Source organism: Phascolarctos cinereus, unplaced genomic scaffold (assembly GCF_003287225.1).
Source record: "Phascolarctos cinereus isolate Bilbo 61053 unplaced genomic scaffold, phaCin_HiC Scaffold_9;HRSCAF=440, whole genome shotgun sequence".
In the NCBI taxonomy this organism is placed as follows: Eukaryota; Metazoa; Chordata; class Mammalia; order Diprotodontia; family Phascolarctidae; genus Phascolarctos; species Phascolarctos cinereus.
In genome coordinates, this window is record NW_027556402.1 from 21,881,795 (window position 1) to 21,906,209 (window position 24,415).

General features: G+C 40.0%; 1 protein-coding gene and 1 pseudogene across 3 annotated transcripts in view; one reads left to right on the forward strand and one right to left on the reverse strand.

Moving 5' to 3' along the window:
• The window catches only part of SEPTIN11 (septin 11), a 132,440-nt gene that overhangs the window by 74,321 nt on the left and 33,704 nt on the right, over positions 1–24,415 (forward strand). For all 3 annotated transcript variants that reach the window (XR_013484096.1, XM_020988380.2, XM_020988379.2), the window contains exons 2-3: positions 2,217–2,331; positions 13,709–13,904. Coding sequence is in view for 2 of the 3 variants with exons in the window: in XM_020988380.2 (XP_020844039.1) it covers positions 2,217–2,331; positions 13,709–13,904 (311 nt within the window). In the remaining variant the exon portion in view is untranslated. The remainder of the gene's footprint in view (positions 1–2,216; positions 2,332–13,708; positions 13,905–24,415) is intronic.
• On the reverse strand, positions 11,604–12,394 carry LOC110209845 (10 kDa heat shock protein, mitochondrial pseudogene; annotated as a pseudogene).

Genomic DNA, 24,415 nt, shown 5'->3' on the forward strand with positions numbered 1-24,415 from the left:
ATTGACTTTTGGCAGGCTTTGATGTGTTCTGTCCCATTGACCCTGACTCTGCAAAGATGAAGGGCACCAGGAGGACTCCCGCTGCCCATGTGTTTTCATATGATGTGTTCCTTTTCAGTTTATTCATAGAATCATAGAACATTAGGGAGTACCATTCATAAAATGGGCCTATTGCAATCCCTGCCTAGTAGAGGTGCATAGATCACTTTTACTTATCTGTACTCCACATACAAACAGGTTGATAAAATCAACCTTCTTTGTAGAAGAGGATAACAACAAAAAAGATTAATCAATAGGTTTTCTCCCCAGTTTAAAAAAAAAAGTAGCCAAAAATATGTAGCTCTCAGCTTCACTCTTCCATCCAAACTTTAGTCCTCCAAAAACAAATGTACTTTGACACATTGCCGGGGGCAGGGGGTGGGGGGGGGTAACAGGATTAGCTCTTAGGACAGGGGGAACCTGGCAGAAAATGACAGGAACCCCAAACCTATTGCAAATGGTCAGTCGGTCAATAAACATTTATTAAACATCTATGTGTCAGAGCGCTGTGCTGAATGCTGCTAGCAATACTGATAGCTATCATGGACACCAGGCTTTATAGCTGAAAATCTATACCTCAGAGACCTCCAGAAGTGGCAGGCCATCTGTGTGTAGTAGTACCAATCTCTGCACAGATCTTTAAGTGGTATAAGTCAGGTTCCTTTCATTAAACAATATTTCTTTGTGCCTGATATATGCTGAATATTGTGCTGTTGGGGGGGAACACGAGAAGATTATTATATTTTTCTACAAATACATATTCTTCTTATAGAATGTAAGCACCTTGAGGGCAGGTATTTTCATGTCTTCGTATTTCATTCTCAGCACAGTGTCTTGCCCTTTATTTTTATTTTTATTTTATTTTTGGCCCAGACCTGTGATTTTCTTGGTATAAGCAATTCTATAAAGAACTCCTTCACCCCATCCAGAAAAAAACTGTCATACTACTTCTAGCCTCGGAGAGTTATTTGGGGGTGTTGAAAGGTTGAGTGATTTGCTCAAACTCATACCCCCAAGACTTGAACTCATTTCTTCCCTGCTGTTCATCTGCTCTGCTACATACCCTGCCTCAAATCCTGCATGGAATAGATGCTTGGTAAAAGTTAATTGACAGTTTCCAGCCCTAGAGTGGAGGAAATAGGGTCAGGCTGTGTCTAATAAACAAGTACTAATTAATAGACTCTCATAGGAAACTTACAGTAATTTTGCCTTTGGGCCTTATAGGGGAAAAGTCACCTTGCACTACTGTGTGAGGACTTGAAAGAGAGCACCCACAACAGCAGCTGCATTGGTCAAATAGCTGAGTGGTACAATGGATAGAGCATTGGACCTGAAGTGTGATCTTGGGGCAAAGCAGCTAGCCTCAGTTTCCTCATCTGTAAAATGGGGATGATAATAATGCCTGCCTCTCAAGGTGGTTGTGAGGATGAGATTATTAAGCAATTTGCAAAACTTAAAGTGCTATAGAAATGCTAGTTAGTATTATTGTTGTTGTTAGTATTATTCCACCCACATATCTGTATGCTAGCATACTAGTGGAATTTTTTGTAAACAGGTTGCTAGATTTAAAAGGTTTGGAGGCCACTGCTTTTGAGAGCAGGGCTGTGTGAGTTGGTATCAATTAAGTCTTCCTTGCAGCTGTTCATGTTGCTTCAGCGGGCATTGGGAATCTCCACAATTAGGAGGGCCAGCAGCTATCAATCAATTCTGACAAGGAGTGAGTTTCTTCTTTAAAAAAAACACGTCAGTGTTTTTTGAACATGAGGATATGAACAGGTTCCAGTGGTGGGAGTGGCCATTCCAGGCCCTGCGGGGAAGGTACAGATCTGGATGGTCCAGGAGGGATATTGCCATTGATATTGATCATTACAATGTTGTTCTAAAATCCCATAAAATTCAGAGAACAACATCTTGGTGATGATTGTAGGCTCTCTAGGCCTTGTATTTGGAACACTACCACATTGTATTTTCCCAGTTCATAGGGAGTTCTTTGCTTCTTGCTTTCCTGGGAGGCTATTGACTCTTTGTCTACAACATAGCACCAGGTATTTCTTTCTTTTTTTTTTCTTTCTGTTTTTTTCTATGAACTGAGAAGAGAAGGATATGGAAAGAATTACCCTCTTTTCTTTATGAATCTATATGAGTATTTATTGTAGATTTCCTTTTTTGTGTTTCAGAATGAAGACCTTCGAAACTTATCTCTCTCTGGTCATGTTGGATTTGACAGTCTTCCTGACCAGTTGGTCAACAAGTCTACATCCCAAGGGTTCTGCTTTAACATCCTCTGTGTTGGTAAGTGAGACCGTCTATTGAGCGATGAACAGGGCCAGTCCTTCTCCTGTGTCTCATCAGCTTCTTGTAGGGGTGGGATACAAACCAGGTATAGCTAATCCTAACAAGATGGAAAAGCATAGAGCGTGTCCCTGTATATCCTCTGTTTTCTAAGAACCAGCCTCGTTATGTTTGCAGACCTTCATCACCAGAAGACTGGTCACCAAGTGATTTTTTTTTTGCTTATTTTAGCAACTCATAGAGCAGTCCATCAAAGAACTTAGCATGTTCTGCATCTAATGAGGGAGTTAGGTAAGGCCAATTTTTCAAAGTTGTAACTGTCAATGAAGTGAGCTGCTAAAATCTAAACTTCCGTGTTTCTTCATTAGTAGAAACCCATTATCTACTTTGCAACTTAGATTTTTATTGTTGTTTTATGTATGAAGAATTGGATGGGAGAATGTGTGATGAGAAATATGACCAAAGTAACCATCGGCCACACTTTCTCCTCAACACACAGAGCCTTTTTACAATTCAATTTGATGAGTAGCCAGGGCAGTGGACCTAACAACACTCATCTATCCATCTTTTTCTCACTGTAACTGTTCAATGCAGAAGAAGCCAGAGTTCTTTGTTAGCACAGCCATGGTGCTAGGTGATGAGTGCAGGTCAAGGTTGAGGGCTCTTTGGGTTCCTTTTCCTAATTCTGCCCCCAGTCCATTAAAGCTCATGCCAATAGAGTTAGGCCTTCAAATGAACTATGTCCTGGTGAAAGGCCTGAGGTCACAGGGCAGGAAAAAATAGGTCAGCCAATGACCAGGAGAGAGCTGCATTGCACAAGAGTGTTGCTGGGTAACATTCCTCCTTGGCTGGTATAGCGCTTATTTAAGATAAGCAGTCTCTGTTTTATGATGATTTTTTTCATCTTATAGGCTTGGATTTATTTACAATACAACCATTTCTTTAACTTCCCCATTGATTGATAAGGCCAGCAAACCAAGGCAAAATTCATTTATTAAGCACTTCCTATGTAGTAAGCCAGGCTCTGTGCTAAGCATTAGGTAGGTATATCAAGACAATCCGAAGGAAAGACAGTGGCTGCCCTTGGGGAGCTCCCATTCATGATGGGGAGACAAACATACACATACATAAACAAACGTACATACATACGTACATACATACATAAACAAATATACACATGCATAAACATACATAAACAAACATACACAAACATAAAAAGGAACTGGGAAGGAGGGGGATGGGTTGGGCATAATGGTGAGGTCCAGAGAGAAAGGGGCACAGTCAGAAAGGGAATGGAGCGTGGTTGGTCAGGTGCAGAAATAGAGGCCCCCAGAAGGAAATGGACAATGGGCAAAGGGGGCCAGCATAGAGGAGGGATGTTCCAGGTAAGAAGGCAGCTATCTCATGGTGGTGAAGTCAGCAGAATCAGAAGCAAAGCCAATAATTTTTATATTGACTCATGTTTAAACCTCAAGTTTTAAATGGATATTGACTGGCAGGACTTATGGGAGTTAGGTTATAGAGTTGATAGCTATTGGATTTAAGCATTTGAAATATTCTTAGAGGATTTTAGGAAATTATTTTATAACAAAATTTCTATATAACAAAAGATTTAAATTTAAAATGAGGTGTCCTGAAACTTTGGTACAGATAGGCCTGTGGGATAGAGAGGCAGAGCAAATAACCCTCAAGGCTGTACCCATGACGTGAACTAACCTGCTTTCAGAATGCCAAAAGTCATTGTCCCTAGTTATGAGAGTAGGTTTCATTTGACTAGTGCTAATACAGATGTTTAAATCAGGTAAAGGAGGAGGCCGGGCCTGCCTCAGGCCAATCTGAGACACTCTAGGTCCATCTAAAACAATGAAAGGAAACTTACTTAGTCATGGTATGAAAATGATATTCTGCAAAGATCCAGAATTGATTTAGCAGGGCACAGCTTCCAGGCCTCTGAATCTGCCTTAGTGGGGCACTGGTCTCAAGAATGATTCCTGGGGCTCTGATTCCTTGTACACTGACTTTTGTCCTAACACCACAACACATATGTTTGGTCCAATTAAGTCTTTTAATTTTTTTTATTCTGAACTTAAATTCACACAAAAAAGTATGTTTCAATGCTGTTCCAATAGAATACAAAAAAAGGATTCTATAGGAAATCATGAATCTCCATTTCATATTGTTTTTTTAAAAGTATGTAGTAAATTTGAAAGTATATAGTAAATTTTCCTGCTTTCCTACTTTTCTTACTTTTAAAACCATCTTGCTTATCTGAATTCCCTTCTGTGCCTTTAAAAAGTATCACTTGCCATAACCATCCTCCAACTTAACCCAAGAGAAAGAAAGAAGTTTTTGCAAATATAAATATCTGCCTTTATCAGAATTTGTAAAATTATTTTCATATTTCAACCATGAACCATTTTGGTTGTCTGTGGGGTTAGGAGAAGATGTAGAGAAGTGGGACGTTGAAAATGTGAAGAGAGGGGTTCATTTAGTCGGAGTCTACTTAGAAAACCATGTGGGAGGATTTTAGACTTTCCAAGCAGCTGGTTTGATTAGTTTAGATCCCCAAAACACCATCTGTGTTTAGCAGAATTGCAGGTGAATTATTTGGAGGCCAGATAATTCATAATATGGTAGATGGGCTTGGTTTCCTTCTTAGAATCTATGTAAAAAAAGGCCCTGGAAAAGAACCAGGTTTGGAAGGAAGCCTTCTTTCCAGTGTGACTTTTCTAGACAGTTCCTCTTACTGATAGGAACTGGGAAATGGATCCTGCTGGCCAGCTGTTCTCCTGTACCTCCATTTACTAACATTGCAAAGTTCCATCAGCAATGTTTGCATTGGATAAATAATAAACGCTTGACAAACTAGCAAAGACTTAAAGATTCTTTGTATAAATTGTTACCGTAAGGGGGAAGGGAAGGGAAGGGAACAAACACTTGTATCGCTTACTATGTGCCGAGCCCTGGGCTAGGCACTTTTAGAAATATTATCTCATTTGATCCTCACTATATCTCTGTGGGTAGGTGATATTATTAGCTCCATTTTAAAACAGTTGAGTAAATTGAGTCAAACAGAGGTTAAGTGACTTGCCCAGGGTCATAACAGCACTCTGTCTACTGCACTGCCACCAGCATACTAAGCATAGTACATATGTATATTACATATACCATATACACATATACTACACAACTATAACTATAAAATATTAAGCGATTACTTTCTGAATTCAATGAAATGCTGTTTTTATTATTTGTGCTTATTTGAAGTAGAACTTACACCTTGAAGACTTCTTGATTAGGTAGAAAATTTTTTTATTTGAGGGTCCAAAAATGTGCAAGGCTTGCTAGGGTATAGAGAGAACTTTCCTTGAAAAAATGTCTGAAAAGTTAGATTGTTTTTCTAAGAACTGCTATCGTATACTGAGTTTCCTTTTAACAAATCACAATTGTGATCATGTCTAATTTAATGATGCAGATGATGGAAATAGCTTAGAGTGCAAATAGCTTAGAAATTCAGAGGCAAACTGAACCAAAGTGGTTTTTCCCACCCACTGATTCACTTACGCATCACAATCAATGCCCACATTGTTCATTGTTCTCCATTTACATCTGAATGCAAATGGCTATGCTTCTGTGTTCTCCACATTTTAAAAAAACTGTTATCTTGCCTTTTACAAATTTGATATTCTTTGACTCAAATAGTTTCCACATAGGTCACTGACTTAAAAAGTGATTGCCCTCATGAAATGAGAGGATGAATTCGGTCCTTAGCCTTCTTAGAGGAAGAAGGCCATTGGGTTAAGTCAATTATGTTAGGCGGATTTGTGGGCATGATGGAGTTGCCATCATTGATAGTTTGTTTCTACCTGTCTCCAGCTATGTGTTGGGGGAGGGGAAGACTACGGGGCTGTGGCCGCAGCAGGTGCTACTGTTGCTTCTGGGGAGGAAAAAGCACAATGGAAGAGATGATGGGCTGTCAGTCACGTAGGCAAAAGTTGAGGGACAACCAACACACAACCCAGGTGCACAATGGGTATCCTAGTGCTTTCCGTAGACCTGGAGGCCCCCAGCATGTTAAGTTTAGCCTCTGTATCTCCTCTGGGGGGCATGTGGACAAAATCATGTTGATGTGGCTAGGTTGGGTTCACGTGATCTAAATCACTGGAAGGGCTATCCAGATCCGTTGGTGTAGCAGCCTAGGATTGCATCGACTTGGATAGAGTCTCCTTCTGTGGTGATGCGTTCTAGTCACATTTAATTGGCTAACAGTGTCAACCGTCTGATTAGAAATAGATCTGCTAGCTTCCATTTCACTTGAGGTTATTTAAAATGGAAAACAATGAGTGGCATGGGCATTGTAACCATTTGGGAGATTTTTCATTGAGTGAAATTCTTTCTTCAATAAAGCAATCTGATGCCATTTTGCCATAAATTTTGTCATCCCCTCAAAATAATTACACCGCTTATTCGTGCCCACTAGGATTTCCTGAAGAGCTACATTGGCATGTGTTTGCCTCAAAAGAACAGTCTATTTGGGCAGTTTTCAGAGTTCATTTTGTTATTAATGTGCTCATTAGGATTTTTGTTTCATAATTGAACTACCTGACACCTTTTCTTACCCACCAGTGTCCTTATTCTTGTAGAAAGTAAGGACCTCCAGAAATCTCGGGGCCATTTTTTGAAGATTTCTTCATTTTCTTCGTCTATTGCCCTAAATCCACAACCATTTGGTTCTTTGCGTTGAAGCAAGACATCACATGACCACTTACTGTGCTTTGCATATAGGTGGCATAGGAATAGGGATCAGACCTGGGATTTCATTAGCATAAGGGAACTTGCACACAAGGAAACTCCCGTTTTAATTTAAGTTGGCACCTTCTTTGCAATTTGTAGACCTGGAAATATGCCTAGAGCATTGAGAAGTTAAGTAAAGACAGCCAGTATGTGTCAGAGATGGGATTTTCAGTTCTTGTTGGCAACAAGGCTAGCTCTCTCTCCACTATGCCATCCGTATCGCCTTGCTTGCACATAGAGGACTCTTAACAAATTCCTGTTACATTAGATTGTGTTCAGTTGCTCAATTAATGAGGCAAAGGTTGTAGTTTCAAGCTCCTCCCACACAGGTCAGATGACTCAACAAGGCAAGGCAACCAACATGTATTATGCACTCACTATGTGCCTTGGATTGTGCTAAGCACTGAGAAATGGACATCTGTTCTCCTTCTTTGCTGTATTCTGCACCAGTACCAAAATGTACTGGGCCTGAATTTGGAAGACCCGAGTTCAAATCCAACTTTAGATATTTACTATGTGTACCTGGACAAGTCACTTAATCTGCCTCAGTTTCCTCATGTAACAACTGGCATAATAATATCTCCCAGGGTTGTTGTGAGGAAGTAAGATAACATTTGTAAAGCACTTCACAAACCTTAAAGTGCTATATAAGTTCTAGCTATTATTGTTATTATTACTGCTACTTCTACCAGCAGCAGCATCAAACTTGTGCAGATACACACTATTGGTTGTCAGGAGATTGGGCAAAAGAGTTGGAATGGGGAGAACAACTCACAGTGTATACTATGGAAAACTACTGGGGTCCAGAACAATGTAAGCTTCTTAAAGGTAGAGTCTATTTATCATTTGTCATTTGTCTTTGTACCGCCATCATGTAACAAGGGTAGGCAAACTATGTCCTATTGGGGAGAACAGGCTGCAGCCAGCCCTCGCATTAAGAATGATTCTTACTTGCCTTAAAAATATGTAGATTTATTTATTTTAGCATTCTTTTCCTTTTTGTTGAGTTCCAAATTCTCTCCTTCCCTCCCACTGCTTCCCTACCTCCTGAGAAGGAAAATGATATCAATCACATATGTGAAATCATGCTAGACATTTCCGTATTAGCCATATCACAAAAGAGAAAAAAAAGAAAATGAGAAAATTCCACTTCAATTTGCACTCAGACTTCATCGATTCTGTTTCTGGGGGTGGATAGCATTTTTTCATCATTAATCTTTTCAGATTGCTTGGATCATTGTCTCAATCAGAGTAGCCAAGTGTTTCACCATCATCATTACAACATTGCTGATACTGTGCAAAATGATCTCCCTCCTGGTTCTCCTCACTTTACTTTGCATCAGTTCATATAGGTCTTGTCATGTGGTTGGTTTTTTTTTTCTGAAACCAACCCCCTCATCATTTCTTATAGCACAATAGTACTCATCATAATCATGCAGCAATTTGTTCAGCCATTCCCCAATGGATGAGCATCCTCTCAATTTCCAATTCTTCGCCACCACAAAAAGCTGCTATAAACACACACACACACACACACACACACACACACACACACACACACATATTTTATTTATAGGTCTTTTTCCTTTTTTCTTTGATCTCTTTGGGGTACAGACTTAGTAATGGTATTGATGGATCAAAAGACATAGCCCTTAGAGCATAGTTACAAACGGTTCTCCAGAATAATTGGACCAGTTCACAACTCTATCAACGGTTTATTAGTGTACCTACCTATTTGCCCTCATCCCCTCCAGCATTTGTAATTTCTGATAGGTGTGAGGCAGTACCTCAGAGCAATAGTTATTTAGAACATTTTTTTCATATGACTATAGATAGATTTGATTTCATCTTTTGAAACTGACTTATTCATATCCCTTGATCATTTTTCTATCAGTTGGGGAATGCATCTTATTTTATAAATTTGACCCAGTTACCTATATATATGAGAAATGAGACCTTTATCAGAGAAACTTGCTGTAAAAAATTTTTGCTTTTACTTCATTGTCTATGGTACCTTTTAGCAAAATGTAGTTTCCTTGATTATCTCCTTTAATTATTTTAATTAGATCTATTTTTGCTTTTGCCTCATCTGAGATTGATTGTTATCCCTGCCTTTTTTGCTTAAGCTAACGCCTAACAGATTCTGCTCTATAAGTATATCTCTTGTAAACAACATATTGTTAGATTCTGATTTCTAATGCATTCTGCTCACTACTTCCATTTTATGAGTGAGCTCATTCCATTCACATTCACAGTTATGGTAACTAACTGTGTATTTCCCTTCATCCTATTTTCTTCTGTTTATCCTTCTCTTTTGCTATCTGACCCTCCTCAAAAACCTGTTTTGTTTCTGATCACTGCTGCTCTTAATCTACCCTCCTTTTTATTATTTCCCCCCAGCCATATCTCTTAACCCTTTCTCCTTCTATTTCCTTATTGGGTAAGCTAGATAGGTTACTATACCCAATCCTCTTTGAACCAATTCCAATGAGAGTGAGCTTCCAAGAACTGGCTGACTCTCCCCCCCTACTTCCATTGCCCCCTCCACTGTAAAAGCTCTTCCTTGCATGCCTCTTTTATGTGAGAAAATTTTCCCCATCCTACCTCTCCTCCATTCTTGCAGTACAGCCCCCTTTCTCACTCCTTCATTTGAGGGGTGGAGCGGGGAAAGGGGAGATCGTTCAACATAATTGATTCATACTCATGCCCTCTGTCTATGTAGACACCTTCTAACTCTTCTAATAATGATAAAGTTCTTAGGAGTTACATGTATCATCTGCCCCATAGGAATGTAAACAGTTTAACTTTGAGTCTCTTATGATTACTTCTTCATGTTTACCTTTTTTATGCTTCTCTTGAGTCTTATGTTTGAATGTCAAATTTTCTATTTAGCTCTGGTCTTTTCATCAGGAATACTTGAAAGTCCTCTATTTCATTAAATATCTATTTTCCCCCCCAGAAAGATTATATTTATTTTTGCTGGGTAGATGATTCTTGGTTGTAATTCTAGCTCTTTTGCCTTCTGGAATATCATATTCCAAGTCCTCCACTCCTTTAATGTGGAAGCTGCTAAATCTTGTGTGATCTCGACTGTGACAATATTTGAATTGTTTCTTTCTGACTGCTTACATTATTTTCTCCTTGACCTGGGAGCTGTGGAATTTGGCTATAACATTGCTGGGAGTTTTCATTTAGGGATCTCTTTTAGGAGATGATTGATGGATTCTTTCAATTTCTGTTTTACCCTCTGGACCTAAGGTATCAGGGCAGTTTTCCTCTATAATTTTTTTGAAATATGATGTCTAGGCTCTATATTTTGTCATGACTTTCAGGTAGTCCAATAATTCTTAAATTAAAATTATTTCTCCTTGATCTATCTTCCACGTCAATTATTTTTTCTGGTAACATTTCACATTCTCTTATTTTTTTTCATTCTTTTGCCTTTGTTTTGTTGTGGTTTTTTTTTTTTGATGTCTCATGGAGTCCTTAGCTACCACTTACTCAATTCTGATTTTTAAGGAATTATTTTCTTCAGTGATTTTTTGTACTTCCTTTTCCATTTGGCCAATTCTGCTTGTTAAGGAGTTCTCTTCAGTGGATTTTTTGAGTGTCTTTCACAATTAGGCCAATTCTGTTTTTTAAGCTGTTATTTTCTTCAGTATTTTTTGTGTATGTGCCTCTTTTACCAAGCTGTTAATTCTCTTTTCATAATTTTCTTGCATTGTTCTCATTTCTTTTCCCAATTTTTCTTCTACCATTCTTTGTTATTAGTCACTTTCTTCTTTCTGATTTTTTGTGACCCTTTTGGGGGTTTTCTTGGCAAAGATACTAGCATAGTTTGCCATTTCCTTCTCCAGCTAATTTTGCAGATGAGGAAACTGAGGCAAACTAGGTTAAGTGACTTGCTTAGGGTCATACAGCTAGCAAGTATCTGAGGTGGGATTTCAATTTAGGTCTCACAGACTCCAGACCCAGCATGCTTTCCACTGTACTACTTACTTGCTCTTATTTCTTTCTAACTCTTCTAGGAATTCTTATTGGGCTTGGGTCTAATTGGTATTTTTCTTTCAGGTTTGCTTATAGCTGTTTTCACATTATTGTCTTCTTTCTGAGTGTATGTCTTAATTTTCCCTGCCACTATAGTAGTTTTTTATGGTCAAGTTCTTTTTTCTGTTGTTTGCTTATTTTTTCAGCCTGTTTCTTGACTTTGCACTTTGTTAAAATTGGGCTCTGCTCATCTAGGGGTGAGGAGGCACTACTCCAAGCTTCAGGCATTTTCATGCTTCTGGGTTTTTTTTCTGTTTTTAAGTTTTTTATTTGTAAATGTTTATATTGATGCAGAGAAATTGGATTTTAGAGCCACAAGATATCCATTTATTATAAAACAAGAGACCTGGAAATTATTTACATAATGAAATAAAAGCTTTCAGAACTTCTGTGGAATGCACAACTTTCATGACACCACTTTGTTAGTGAATTCAGTTCACATATTTCCCCAGAATGTCACTATCTCTAAATAAGGAATACTCCTTGTCTTCTATAACAACTTTGGTTCCACCATATTCTGGAAGAAGAACTTTATCTCCAACTTTCATACTAACTGGTTGAATTTCTCCACTCTTTCCTTTAGATTCTGATCCAACAGCTACTACCTTTGCCTGTATTACTTTTCCTTGAGATTTTTCTGGAAGCATAATACCTCCTTTAGTAACAGTCTCAGCTGCACTCCTTTCAACCAGAACTCGGTCAAGGAGGGGAAGAAATTTCTAAAAGCCTGCCCTGTCATGGCTCCCGCAGAGCCCGCAGCTGTCACTCTGGCTCAGTCCATTCCCTCCATCCCTCCCCCAGGTGCTGGTAGACTCACAGCCCCCCTGTGCTTCTGTTTTCAGAGCTAGTTCTGGGGGTCTGCAAGTTTTTGGTGCTTCCAAGGTGGTGTGATTCAGGGAGAGGTGTGGTCACTGCTCCCTTGGTCTGCACTCTGGTCTTTACCCAAGAAGGCCCTTGCTTCCCTGCAGCTGCAAGAACAGCACTCCTCTTGGCCCTGGAACTCTTAACAAGCGTCCCAGTTCTCCTGCAATTGCCTTACTAGTCCTCCTCTCAGCCCTTGAATTGTGACCCATAACTGAGAGTGGTTGATCTGCACCAGCTTCACCCAGTGCCAGCAAAGGGTCCCTTCTAATCTCTTTCTGACTAGTTATGTGGTCCCCCTCTCCCTTACTATCTCTGGGAAGAGAACTCCCAAAGCTGCTGCTGCTGTCACTACTGTCATGGTTGCCTCCAATGCCCACTGCTGGTTCTGCTACTGGACTGTAGGCAGTTCCCTACTCCGCTGTCACAGACCCCTTCTATCATCCTTCTGAGTTGTCTTAGGCTGGAAAAATGTCTCATTTTGACCTTTTGTTAGCTCTGCTATTCCAAAATTTGATTTGAGGAGTTATTTTAAAGTTGTTTGGAGGGGAATGTTGGGAGAATTTATTTGGGTTGCTGCCTGTACTTTGCTATCTTGGCTCTACCCCTAATTTCTACATTTGTAAATAAAGTTTTATTGTATTTTAAAATGTGAAAGCCATTCTCAGTTCATTGGACTTTATAAATGGTACAGAGTGACCTCTGGTATAGGATAGTGATTTCTTTAGTAAGTGCTTTTAAACACCTGCTTTTTTAATTGAATTGATCTTCACCTTTAAAGGACTGCACATATTTTGTAGCTCTGAAAAATGCCATTCCTCTTTACAACACTAGATGATGTCAGAAAATATTTATTTAATATAATATGACGCTTCTTTGTTTTTTTTGGGTTTTTTGGGGTTTTTTTGCTTTTTGGTAAGGCAGTCGGGGTTAAGTGACTTGCTCAGGGTCACACAGCTAGTGTCAAGTGTCTGAGGTCACATTTGAACTCAGGTCCTCCTGACTCCAAAGCCAGAGCTCTATCCACTGCACCACCTAGCTGCCCCTCCCCCCACATACGTCTTAAAAAGTGACAGAAACATAGTATTGTATAGCAGAGCATGGGAGAGGGAGGTAAAGTTTGGAGTCAGGGAAAATGGAGGTCAGTGTGGCTCTGACATATAACCTGAGTTTGACTTTCTTCATCTATGAAATGAAGGGTTTACTCTTAATCTGCTAAGCCCCACTTTCCAGCTCTAAATACTGCGATCCTATCATCTTAAATGTGGTCAAGAGCTGCAAAATATACATACTGTCCAAAGACCATCTTGTAAGTACTTGGTGTTCCTCCAGAGCGAAAGAGTCATCTTTACTGTTTGAGACTCTAAAGTGTGATAGTAACATATGAGTGTCTGAGGAAGAATCTAATAGGTGCAGGGGTAGGGAACCTGCAGCCTTGAGGCCACGTGTGGCCTTCTAGGTGCTTGGGGGCGACCTTTTGACCGAGTCCAAATTTTACAGAACAAATCCTTTTATTAAGGGGATTTGTTCTGTGATTTTGGACTCAATCAAAGGGCCACACTTGAGGACCTAGAGGGCCACATGTGGCCTTGTGGGCGGTTCCCCACCCATTAAGGTAAATGCAAAGTTAATGAGGTATTGGAGGGACCTGATTCCATTTCGTTTGTGTCTGCAGGTGAGACGGGCATTGGTAAGTCAACATTAATGGATACTTTATTCAACACCAAGTTTGAAAGTGACCCAGCCACTCACAATGAGCCGGGAGTCCGGTTAAAAGCCAGGAGTTATGAGCTTCAGGAGAGCAACGTACGTCTGAAACTGACCATCGTTGATACTGTAGGATTTGGAGACCAGATAAACAAAGATGACAGGTAAATTTCAGAATCTTTTTGGATTGATTTAGGGTTTCTGGAGGGCTGTGGGTGAGATGGTCTGGTGGTTTAGTTTCAGGCTCTAGAGACTCTGGCTATGGTACTTGGGCCCCTGAAGGGAGTTTATAAGCCATTGTGGTTACCCTATATGTTGGTCTTCCCTTAGGAGTACTGCCTGGCTATATTCTGACACTGCCCACCTCTGTTGTGGGGACACCTAAACAGAATGGCAGCATTGGCTTTATTCTACAGAACTCAAGATCAGAAAAGTACCTGGAAGAAATCTCAGTATAACAGGCAGGGCACTGGACTGGGGGTCAGAAGTCCTGGATTCTAGTCTTTCTACCACTCAGAAGCAAATGCCCAGTTGATTTGTTCAAGTCATTTCATCTTTTCTTAGCTCTAAAATTGGGTTTTGAACTATATTATCTCCAAGCTGTTTCACAAGCTTTCATAGTATGAAAGAGAAGACCCCAAGAGAGTTGTAACTGAACAGACTGGCTTCCAAATGCCAAGTAATCACACTGTGGAGGCGGTTTCATAAGAGACCTTTTAAATGCACCATCTACTCCTCTGGATCCAAGGGTGGGGTGTAAGACATTTGTCAGTCCTCATGATTTATTGTATTGTTTTTGAGCTCTTCTCCTTATTTTTTGTAGTGGCGATTGCAGTGTGGGTCCATGATGAAGCTAAAAAATGAGTGAATAGTGAAACCTAAACTCAGCACCCGTACGTGTTGGATTGGGGTTTACCTTTTCGATATTTGTAAAGAAAAAGTTTGTGGAGCAAATTATTCCATGAGTTGAACTCCTTGTATTCCTAGGATTTGGCACAGTGCCTGGCACACTGTAAGTGCTTAATAAATGATTGTTGACTGACTTCCCTGTGGAATCACCATTGCCTCCTTCCTGTCTCTAGGATGCATTGTAAGCCCTACTGTTTTGGATTTCAGCCAAATCGGTGATGAATCTCTCCATCCTGAGCCGTGATGGAGAGCAGATGTTCCCAGGATCCTACCTGAAGCTTTTCCCTTGTAGAACAGAGCTCAGCTCTTCAGGGTCACCTGCACACAGGGAGGTTAACAGCTGCTGCAAGATTTTCTCTGATGTCATTGTTAACAGTCTGAATGCTAAGCAAATGAAGAGTCTTTAAAAATATATGTGGAGCTAGTCATGATTAACCTACTTTCTGAAAAGCCAACTATTTCAAGGACCTGAGTAGTTATTTATATGTAAATGGGAGCCTTTAATCTCACCTTAGTTTCCCCTACTCCCTAAAGCAGGTTCTTAGAGGAATTTCTTTTTAGAATCACATTCTTATCTGCTATCTCATTATGGAAGATGTGACAATCAAACAATGAAAGCTGATTTTAAAAAAGCTTTTAAGTTCTGCTCAGTGTTTTTAGAAACTTTGCCTACCTCACCAAGTTACTGTATTACTTTGTCTTCTTATTAGGAAACCAGGTTAAGAACCAAAACAAAACTCAGCTGTTCCTTATTGTAGGAAATGAAGAATTTAGGCTAAAGTTGATTGGCATAACTACGTTGGGTATGAAGGCTCTTTATAACAAAAGTTAAAAGCTAACACTGTGTAACTTTGGACAATTGATTTAACTTCCAAGTCTTCACTTTTCTCATATGTAAAATCCTGAAGTCAAACTATTAGATCCGGAAAGAATCTTAGAAATGATCAAGCCTGGTCTTTTTATTTGAAAGATGAAGAAATAGAATCCCAGTGAGGTTAGGTACTTTTCACTCAATATCACACAGCTAGTAGGCATTAGGGCCAGGAACAGGACCCATGTCTCCTGTTTGTTGTATGTTTTCTTGGAATTAGATGATCTTTAAGGCCTCTTCTGGCTTTAAAATTGTATGTGTCTATGATTGTAATGGGTTGTACTTTTAAGCCACTCCTTTTACCCAGGAACATTCATTGAGTATCTTAAATGATGGTAGGAGCTTCCCCCCTCAGGCAAGTTTTCTTACATAGCTGCCATATGAGCTGTCACTTTTAAGTATAGAAAAGCCAAAGGGAAGTAGAGCAGTTTCAAGTTCCCCTGAAAAGAAAGGGGATACCACTTGGCTTTAGCTGTGCCTCTTCATTCACTTCAAATGACATTCAAGAAAAAAAAGTACTTGAGTGGTTGGATTCTTACTGGCCATTTGTCATTCTCAGTACTAACGGGAAGATGAGGTAACTCTGAATGTATGTGGCTGGCCAGCAGTGGAGTGTAGGAGATGGACAGGAAGCAGCCCCCACACAGGATGCTCTCCTCTTGTCAACCACAAACATCTAACAAAGTTCTCTGAGAAAAAAAAAATATGTCATTGTATAAAAAATGCTTTACAAACTCGAATGCTATTTTCATGTTGGTTATGGTGTTTGTTTTTACTTCTTCATTCACAAAGGGAGTCAAAACTTCACTGCCATATATGTTGGTTTAGGATAGAGGGCTCTTATTCTAGTTCCAAGACTGGTATTCCCCCGCCTGTAATAGGCCGCCCGAGAGCTGCCAGATCCTCAGTTTAAAGGTATGAACCATGTTGACATTCATGCTGTTTGTTGGGTGCAGCGTTGTTGATTCTGGCCTCTTTCCTAAGTCATTCCAGGAGTATAAGCAACTTCCTGGACTTTGGGAGCTAGATTAACCCTTTCAAGGTCACTAGGACAGATCGTTCCATGTATTTCAGCTCTTGCGGTGGCTATGCGTTCATTTTTATCAATACAGTCTTGTATACCGAGTGAAAATTTGATGCTAGGATTTTCTTCATTTTCAGGAGACTGCACACAGATCAAGCCTTTTTTTGTTGTTGTTGCTTAAAAAGTCTGAACCACCTCCCATTTCCCCTCCCAAATATACCACAGCCCTCAAATTGGAATAATAAGGGATTGTTCAGATAAATACCATTTCTTTATCTGTAGAGCCAAAGGCACATCAAGAACTTTTCAATAAGCATTATGCAGTTGTGTGTTAACGGAAGCACTTGCTAGTTAATAATAAGGACTGTTTTATGTGGAACCAAAATTGACCACATGTGCATATTTTTATTATAGTGAGGCTGAGCTCTTCTGTTCAGTAATAAGCATTTAATACTAGACCCAATGGAACGACTACTCACATGTAAATGCAGGCCACAAGTGATGTTATGACTATTAAAGTCTAGTATAATAGCAGCGAGATACTAGGGGTTGGAGTACATGCCCCCTCTTCCTTCTCTGCTCAGGGGCCCCTCTGCTGTGGAACCACACACATGATCCTGCCTGAGCTCAGTTTTGAGGGAACTCACCTTCCTAGAAGAAGGTCAGCCTTCTTTTCAGACATCCCTTACCTCCTTAACACCACCCCCCCAGCACTCAGGGGAAATTGCTTCAAGCTAAAGTTTGGCCTCCTGCTGAGTGTCTCTTTCAAAGGTGGGAATAGGAAGGCATGTATTTCTTCTCTACATACAAAAGATATATCAAGCACCTTGGCTTTCCTTTTACTTCTTGTTGGCAATTATCTCAAGACTGGTGTTTGGCCACCTGGGATCATGCAAAGAAACACTGAAGAAGCAGTCCCAAACCCACACTCAAGGCTCACTCAGCTCATATGACAAGACATGTGGTTTAGCTGCCATACACAACCGTTCTTGTTGGGGCAAAAGGGTGGTCCATCCCTGGGGGGAGGCATTTACCAGGCTAAGAGTACAAGGAAGGAAAAAGACCCCAGAGTAGAGTAACTCCCTTTTTAAGGGACTACTGAGTAAACGCTTAAGGATGAGCTCTTCTCAGTGACTGGTATAGGGGAATTATCTCACCATCTCAGGACCCCAAGCCTCCTAAATTTCTGAATCATGCCAGACCTAAGCATCCAGGGATTTCAACATCACCAAAGCATCCCAGGTACTGACCTAGCTCATGTGATTAGCTGGAATCAGTAAGGGCAGTTTTATACAAGTTCTCCAGCCAAAGTTCTACACCCAAAGTTACAAAATGAAAGGGAAAACAACATTTATGGAACATGTATGGGGGAGGGGAGCAGACTGTTGCTTGGTCTTGCAAAGCCACTTTGCCATCTCCCAAGTAAATAGGTATTTGACTCTCTCTTGCATTCAGAGGGCTGTTTTTTTTTTCCATGACCATATTGCTTAGAAGTGATTACTAAAAATGTTCATAGCAGCATGGATCTAGAGTTGGAAGGAAGCTTAGAAGCCATTGAGAGCAACCTCCTCATTTTACAGATGAGAAACTGAAGTACAGAGGTTAAGGGACTTGACCACACTCACACAGGTCATATATAGCAGAGCCACAAGGTCCACCCAAGTCTTATGCCTCCAAGTACTCCACTCCTTCCATGTTCTTTTCCTATAAATGGGAGAAGAGCCTTTAGCAGAGTTTGTCCCTGAAGCAGAAAGTAGTCTGAAATTTTTTCAGTACCATGGCCCTAATAATGAAATGCCCCCCCCCAGGGGAAATTCAGTTCCTCATCAGAAAGCTTCCTCCGGTGGCTGGTGAGCTGGTCAGAGCAGATGACCACATTCTTGGCTCAAGAATTCTTTAAGAGAGTATCTGACTCACTGGCATCAAATAATGCATCGTTTCCAAGGAGATCCAGAACAGGAAGTGTGATCTGAACCAAGATACCAAGTGTTTCTCAATTTAATTTTTTACACTTATATTTCTTGATGGATTGCATAATCTCCTTTATGCATCAAATGGCTTTTTTCTCATTGACTACCAACCCAAATTCTTGGGCAAATCCAACAAATAATATTGTAGAGATTTGTTGTTCAATCATTTAGTCATGTCCAACTTGTCATGACCCTATGGACAGTACTAAGATGATAAAAGAGATGACATCGGAAGATGAGTCCCTCAGGTTGGAAGGTGTTCGATATGCTACTGGGGAAAAGGGGAGAATGACTACAAGTAGTAATGGTACTAATGAAATGACTGGGCCACGGATAAGAGGAAGCTTAGCTGCAGATGCATCGGGTGACAAAAGGAAGGTCTGATGCTATAAAGATTTATATTGCATAGAAGCCTAGAATGTAAGATATGTGACTCAAGAGAAGCTAGATGTGGTCAAACAGGAGATGGAAAGATTAAACATTGACATTTTGGGTGTCAGTGAACTTAAATGTATGGGAATAGGTGAGTTTAATTCAGATCGTCACTACATATACTACTGTGGGCAAAGAAATGGAGTAGCCCTCATAGTCAATAAAAGGGTAAGAAAGTACTGGTATGTAATCTCAAAAATGACTGAATGATATCTGTTCAAATTCATGGCCAACTGTTCAGCATCACAGTAATACAAGTCTGTGCTCTACCCAACTGATACTGAAGAGGCCAAAGTTGAAGACCTGTCTACGTTTTCTAGAAATGACACCCTTCCCCCCCAAAAATTGTCACATTCTTCACAGGGGATTAGAATGCTAAAGTAGGAAATCAAAAGATAATTAGAATAACAGGCAAGTTTGGCCTTGGAGTACAAAATGAAGCAAGGAAGAAACTAACAGAGTTTTGTCAAGATAACTCATTGGTCATAATAAACCCTCCTTTACAACAATTCAAAAAGTGACTTTATACGTGGACATCATAGATGGTCAATATAGAAATCAGATTGATTATATACTTTGTGGTCAAAGGTGGAGAAGCTCTATACAGTTAGTTAGGATAAGACCTGGAGCTGACTGTGGCTCAGATCATGAGCTTCTTATTGTAAAATTCAGACTTAAATTGAAGAAAGTAGGGAAAACAATTAGACCATATAGGTATGACCTAATTAACATCCCTTATGACTATGAAGTGGAGGTGATGAATAGATTTATGGTGTTAGATATGGTTGATACAGGGCCTGAAGAACTATGGACAGAGGTTCGCAATACTGTACAGGAGGCAGCAACAACAAAAAAAAAAACATTCTGAAGAACAAGAAAGCAAAATGGCTGTGTGATGAGGCTTTATAAATTGCTGGCAAAAGAAGGAAAACAAAAGGGAAAGGAGAAAGGGAAAGATACACCCAACTGAATGCAGAATCCCAAAGAATGTCAAGGAGAGATATGAAGGTTTTCTTACATAAGCAGTGCAAAGAAATAGAAGAAAATAAGAAAATGGGAAAGATAAGAGATCTCTTCAAGAAAATTAGAAACATCAAGAGAAAGTTTCATGCAAAAATGGGCATGATAAAAGACAAAAATGGTAGGGACTTAAAAAGGAGGTGGCAAGGATACACAAAAGAACTATACAAGAAACATCTTAGTATCAGTGATAACCATGATGGTTACTGATCTAGAGCCATATATCCTAGAAGATGAAGTCAAGTGGGCCTAGGGAAGCATTGCTAACAGTAAGGCTAGTGGAGGTAATGGAATTCCAGCTGAGTTATTTAAAACCCTAAAACCTGATGCTGTTTAAGTTCTGCTCTCAATATGCCAGCAAATTTGGAAAATACTACAGTGGCCACTGGATTGGAAAAGATCAGTTTATGTCCCAGTCCTAAAGAAGGGCAATGCCAAGGAATGTTCAAATTACCAAACAGTTGCACTCATTTCACATACCAGAAGATCATGCTTAAGATTCTGCCAACTAGGCTTCAGCAATATGTGAACCGAGAATTGCCAGAAGAGCAGGCTGGTTTTCAAAGAGGCAGAGGAATTAGAGACCAAGTTGCCATCATTTGCTGCATTATGGAGAAAGCAAGGGCATTCCAGAAAAGCATCTACTTCTGCTTTATTGACTACACTAAAGTCTTTGACTGTGTGGATCACAGCAAAATGTGGCACGTCTTTGAAGAGATGGGAGTACCAGGTCATCTTACCTGTCTCCTGAGGAACTTGTATGCAAGCCAAGAAGCAATAGTTAAAACTGAACATGGAGCGATTGCTTGGTTTAAGATCGGAAAAGGAGTACAACAGGGCTGTATATTGTCATTTTATTTACTTAACTTATATGGGGAGTTCATTATGCGAAATGCCAAGTTGTCCCATTGCCTAGACCAAAAAAAAAAGAGAGAGAGATCAAATCGGTCAGTACTTAAGAAGAATTAATTCAGGCTATTCATTGGGAGGTCAAATACTGAAGCTGAAATTTAAATACTTTAGCCACATAATGAGAAGACAGGACTCATTGGAAAAGATGCTGCTGTTGGGAAAGATTGAAGGCAGAAGGAAAAGGGGACGGCAGAGGATGAGATGGATAGATAATGTCATGGAAACAATGAATGTGAACTTGGACAGAATTCAAGAGATAATGGAGGAGAGAAGGGCCTGGCATGCTATGGGCCATGGGGTCACAAAGAGTTGGCCCCAACTGAACGACATTTAAAGACACTCTGCAGCTCTGAGTAGTATGCCAGAGTTATGGGAAAATGGACAAATTAGGTTTTTGTTTTAGTATAATTTTTTTCAGTGAATAAAAATCTCTAATAATAGCTAGAATTTATGTAATTTGTTTTTGACTAGGCAATGGGGTTAAATGACTTGCCCAGGGTCACACAGCTAGTGAGTATTATGTGTCTGAAACCGGATTTGAACTTGGGTCCTCCTGACTCGAAGGCCAGAGCTCTATCCACTGCATCAGCTAGCTTCCCCAATTTATGTAATTCTTTAAGGTTTTCAAGGTGTTTTGCAAACATCTCATTTGATCTTCTTAACAACTCTGGGAGGTAGGAGCTATTATCATCCCCATTTTACAGATGAGGAAACTGAGTCTGAGAGAAGTTAAATGACTTGTCCAGACTCACACAGCTATCTTGTCTGAGGCAGAATCTGAACTCAGCCTTTCTGACTCTCTACTCCCACATTTTATATGCTGTGCTACCTAGCATCTCCCTCCTAGAGGGGTGGAAACCCAAACTCTGGTGACATATGTATAGTAAAGGTTTTTTTTAAGTTGTTTCTCTTTCCATTGTTGTGGTTTGTATGAAGTCTTCTCCTACTTCTGTTTGCCTCATTCTGCATCAATTCATACAAGTCTTCTCAAGTCATTCTGAAACAATCCCTTTCAGCATTTTTATAGCACAATAATATTCTACCAATTCACATGCCATCATTTCTTCTGTCATTTCCCAGTTGATGGTGGCACCGCCTTATTTTCCAGTTTTTTTGTCACTATGAAAGAGCTTGTATAAGTATTGATGAAGGTTTTAACTGTTCCAAAGTCCTGCCTAGTTTCTGGTGGAAGTAACCAAGGAGTGGTGAAATTGCCTCTTTCTAAGAGGAGTTTTAGGAAGTTGGAGGCAGAGAAGATGGTAAAGACCTAACGGTGTACAAAGTAGAGGGTCAGTACCTGGATAATCAAGTAGAATATTTTGCAAACAAATTTTACATACTGCTGTATCTTAGCTGGTTTCAACGTCCCTTTTCCTTGGAAAGGGAGAAGGGGGCAGGGGAAAGTCACTCCCAATGGTTTGTACCATTCTCGAAAACAATAACCCCAGTTTGTTACTTTTTCTAGGGCTGGCACATATGTGAGAAATGTAAATTCAGGAGAAAGAAGGCATACTTAGACTTTAAAATGGAGGAAATTAATAGGGGAAGAGGATGCAGAAATAGCTTTAGATTAGATGATTTGATTGAGTTTCCCTGTCTACCCTCTCTGATATTATTGTAATACAAAGAATTTTGAATGGGCCACATTTAACATAAGGAGGAGTTCTTTTTTGGCAGAATGGCCAACAAAGGTCAAAATCTTTATTAAATTGCTTTCTTTATGGCTGGGGATGCAGAGAACCAGGAATCAGACTGGAATTCTAGCAAGGGCTAGAGAAATCATGAAAGGCTCCAGGGGAATGAGCCCTGCCAATGTGTGGCTCTTTAATAAAAGAAAAACATTTCAGTAGGTTCCTAGAAGTTTCCTATACATACAGTAATATGTTTGAAAACCATTGCCCCAAACCATATTTTTTTTTTGTTATGAATTCTGGGCATTTGTGATCCCAGTACTATTTGGGCCAGAATCTTTGGGTGGGTATCGAGCATTACTGAGCCAGCTCCTGGAGGTATGACACTCTTTGAAAGGGGATGTTGAAGGACCGTGTGATTCATTAGACTTCACCACGCTGTGGAAGAGCTTAGTGTATCAGTGGAATGATTTCAGCCATTCTTGAAAACAAAGGCATGGACTCAGCTGCAGGTTAGAGTTCTTACCCAGAATGTCAGAGCTGGAAAATAGCATCTGGTCCTTTCCTTTGAGATCGTATAGTAATAAAATGGCAGAGCCCAGGCTCAAACCAAGGTCTCTTTCCCTCAGGAAGATGCTCATCTCGCAGTATGAAGCCACTTCCCTTGGATTTAATGCATCCTTTTAAAAGGTTTTGATATTTTCACTCTGGCTTTAAGACTGGCAGGCTATGGGAATTTTGTCCTTTGTTATGGAATATTTTGCATTATATATAGAAAAGGGAATAGACTTGTTTTGGTTGGCAACAAAGGGCAGAAGTAGGAGCAGTGGGTGGAAATTGCAGGGAAGTAGATTGAAACTTAATGTAACTAAGATTCTACTTCTTTTTTTGTTTGTTTGTTTTAGGCAGTTGGGGTTAAGTGACTTGCCCAGGGTCACACAGCTACTAAGTGTCATGTGTTTGGTCTGAGGCTGGATTTGAACTCAGGTGCTCCTGACTTCAGGGCTGGTGCTCTATCCACTGCACCACCTAGCTGACCCCTAAGATTCTAATTCTTAAGAATTAGAGCTAGTCATTTGTGTAATGTACTGCCTTTGGGCACAGCTAGGTGGAACACTGCGGAAAGTCAGAAAGGCCTGCATCTAAATCTAGCTTCAGACACTGACTAGTCATGTGACCCAGGGAAAGTAACTTAACCTCTGCCTCAATTCACTTATCTGTAAAGCGGGGATAATAATAGCAGCCATCTCCCAAGGTTGTTGTGAAGCTAAAATAATATTGGGAAAGTGCTTTCCAAACCTTAAAGTGTTATATAAATGCTAGCTAATATTGTTAGTGGGTTCTGCCTCTCTAGAAGTCTTTACAAGTTTTATTGATGTCATTTTTACTTCACTCTCACTTCCAATTTACTTCTCCCATCATCTTGGGCCCTGCAGTAGAACCTTCTTTTGTAACAAAGTATTAAGTTAAACAAATTAATCCCATTGGTCATGTTTGACAATGTATGCCTCATTCTGTCCCAGTAGTCCACCACCTCTCTGACAAAAGATAGGAGGTTTTCACAGCAGGACTTCAAGAAGTGTCTGAATTTTGTTGAGAAAGTTGCTGATATTGGGGAGGGGGGACGTGGAGGATTCCTGTTCAGTTATGGCTTGCACAAGTTGTACTCAGAGGTCCCTTCCAACAATGACATGTTTTTGATTCAGTGCAGTTATCGAGACATCATTTTGTTTATGTGTGTAGTGCGTATTGATCAAACCCATGAGCTGTAATAAATATTGAGAGTAAAACTGACATCAAGCAGTGCTTGGACTTAGTTTCCTTTGGCTTTTTTCCCTCCTGGTTTATACCTATAGCTTCCTCCCACAGCCATCTGGTTTTCATTTTAAAACAACTTTCCCTGCAA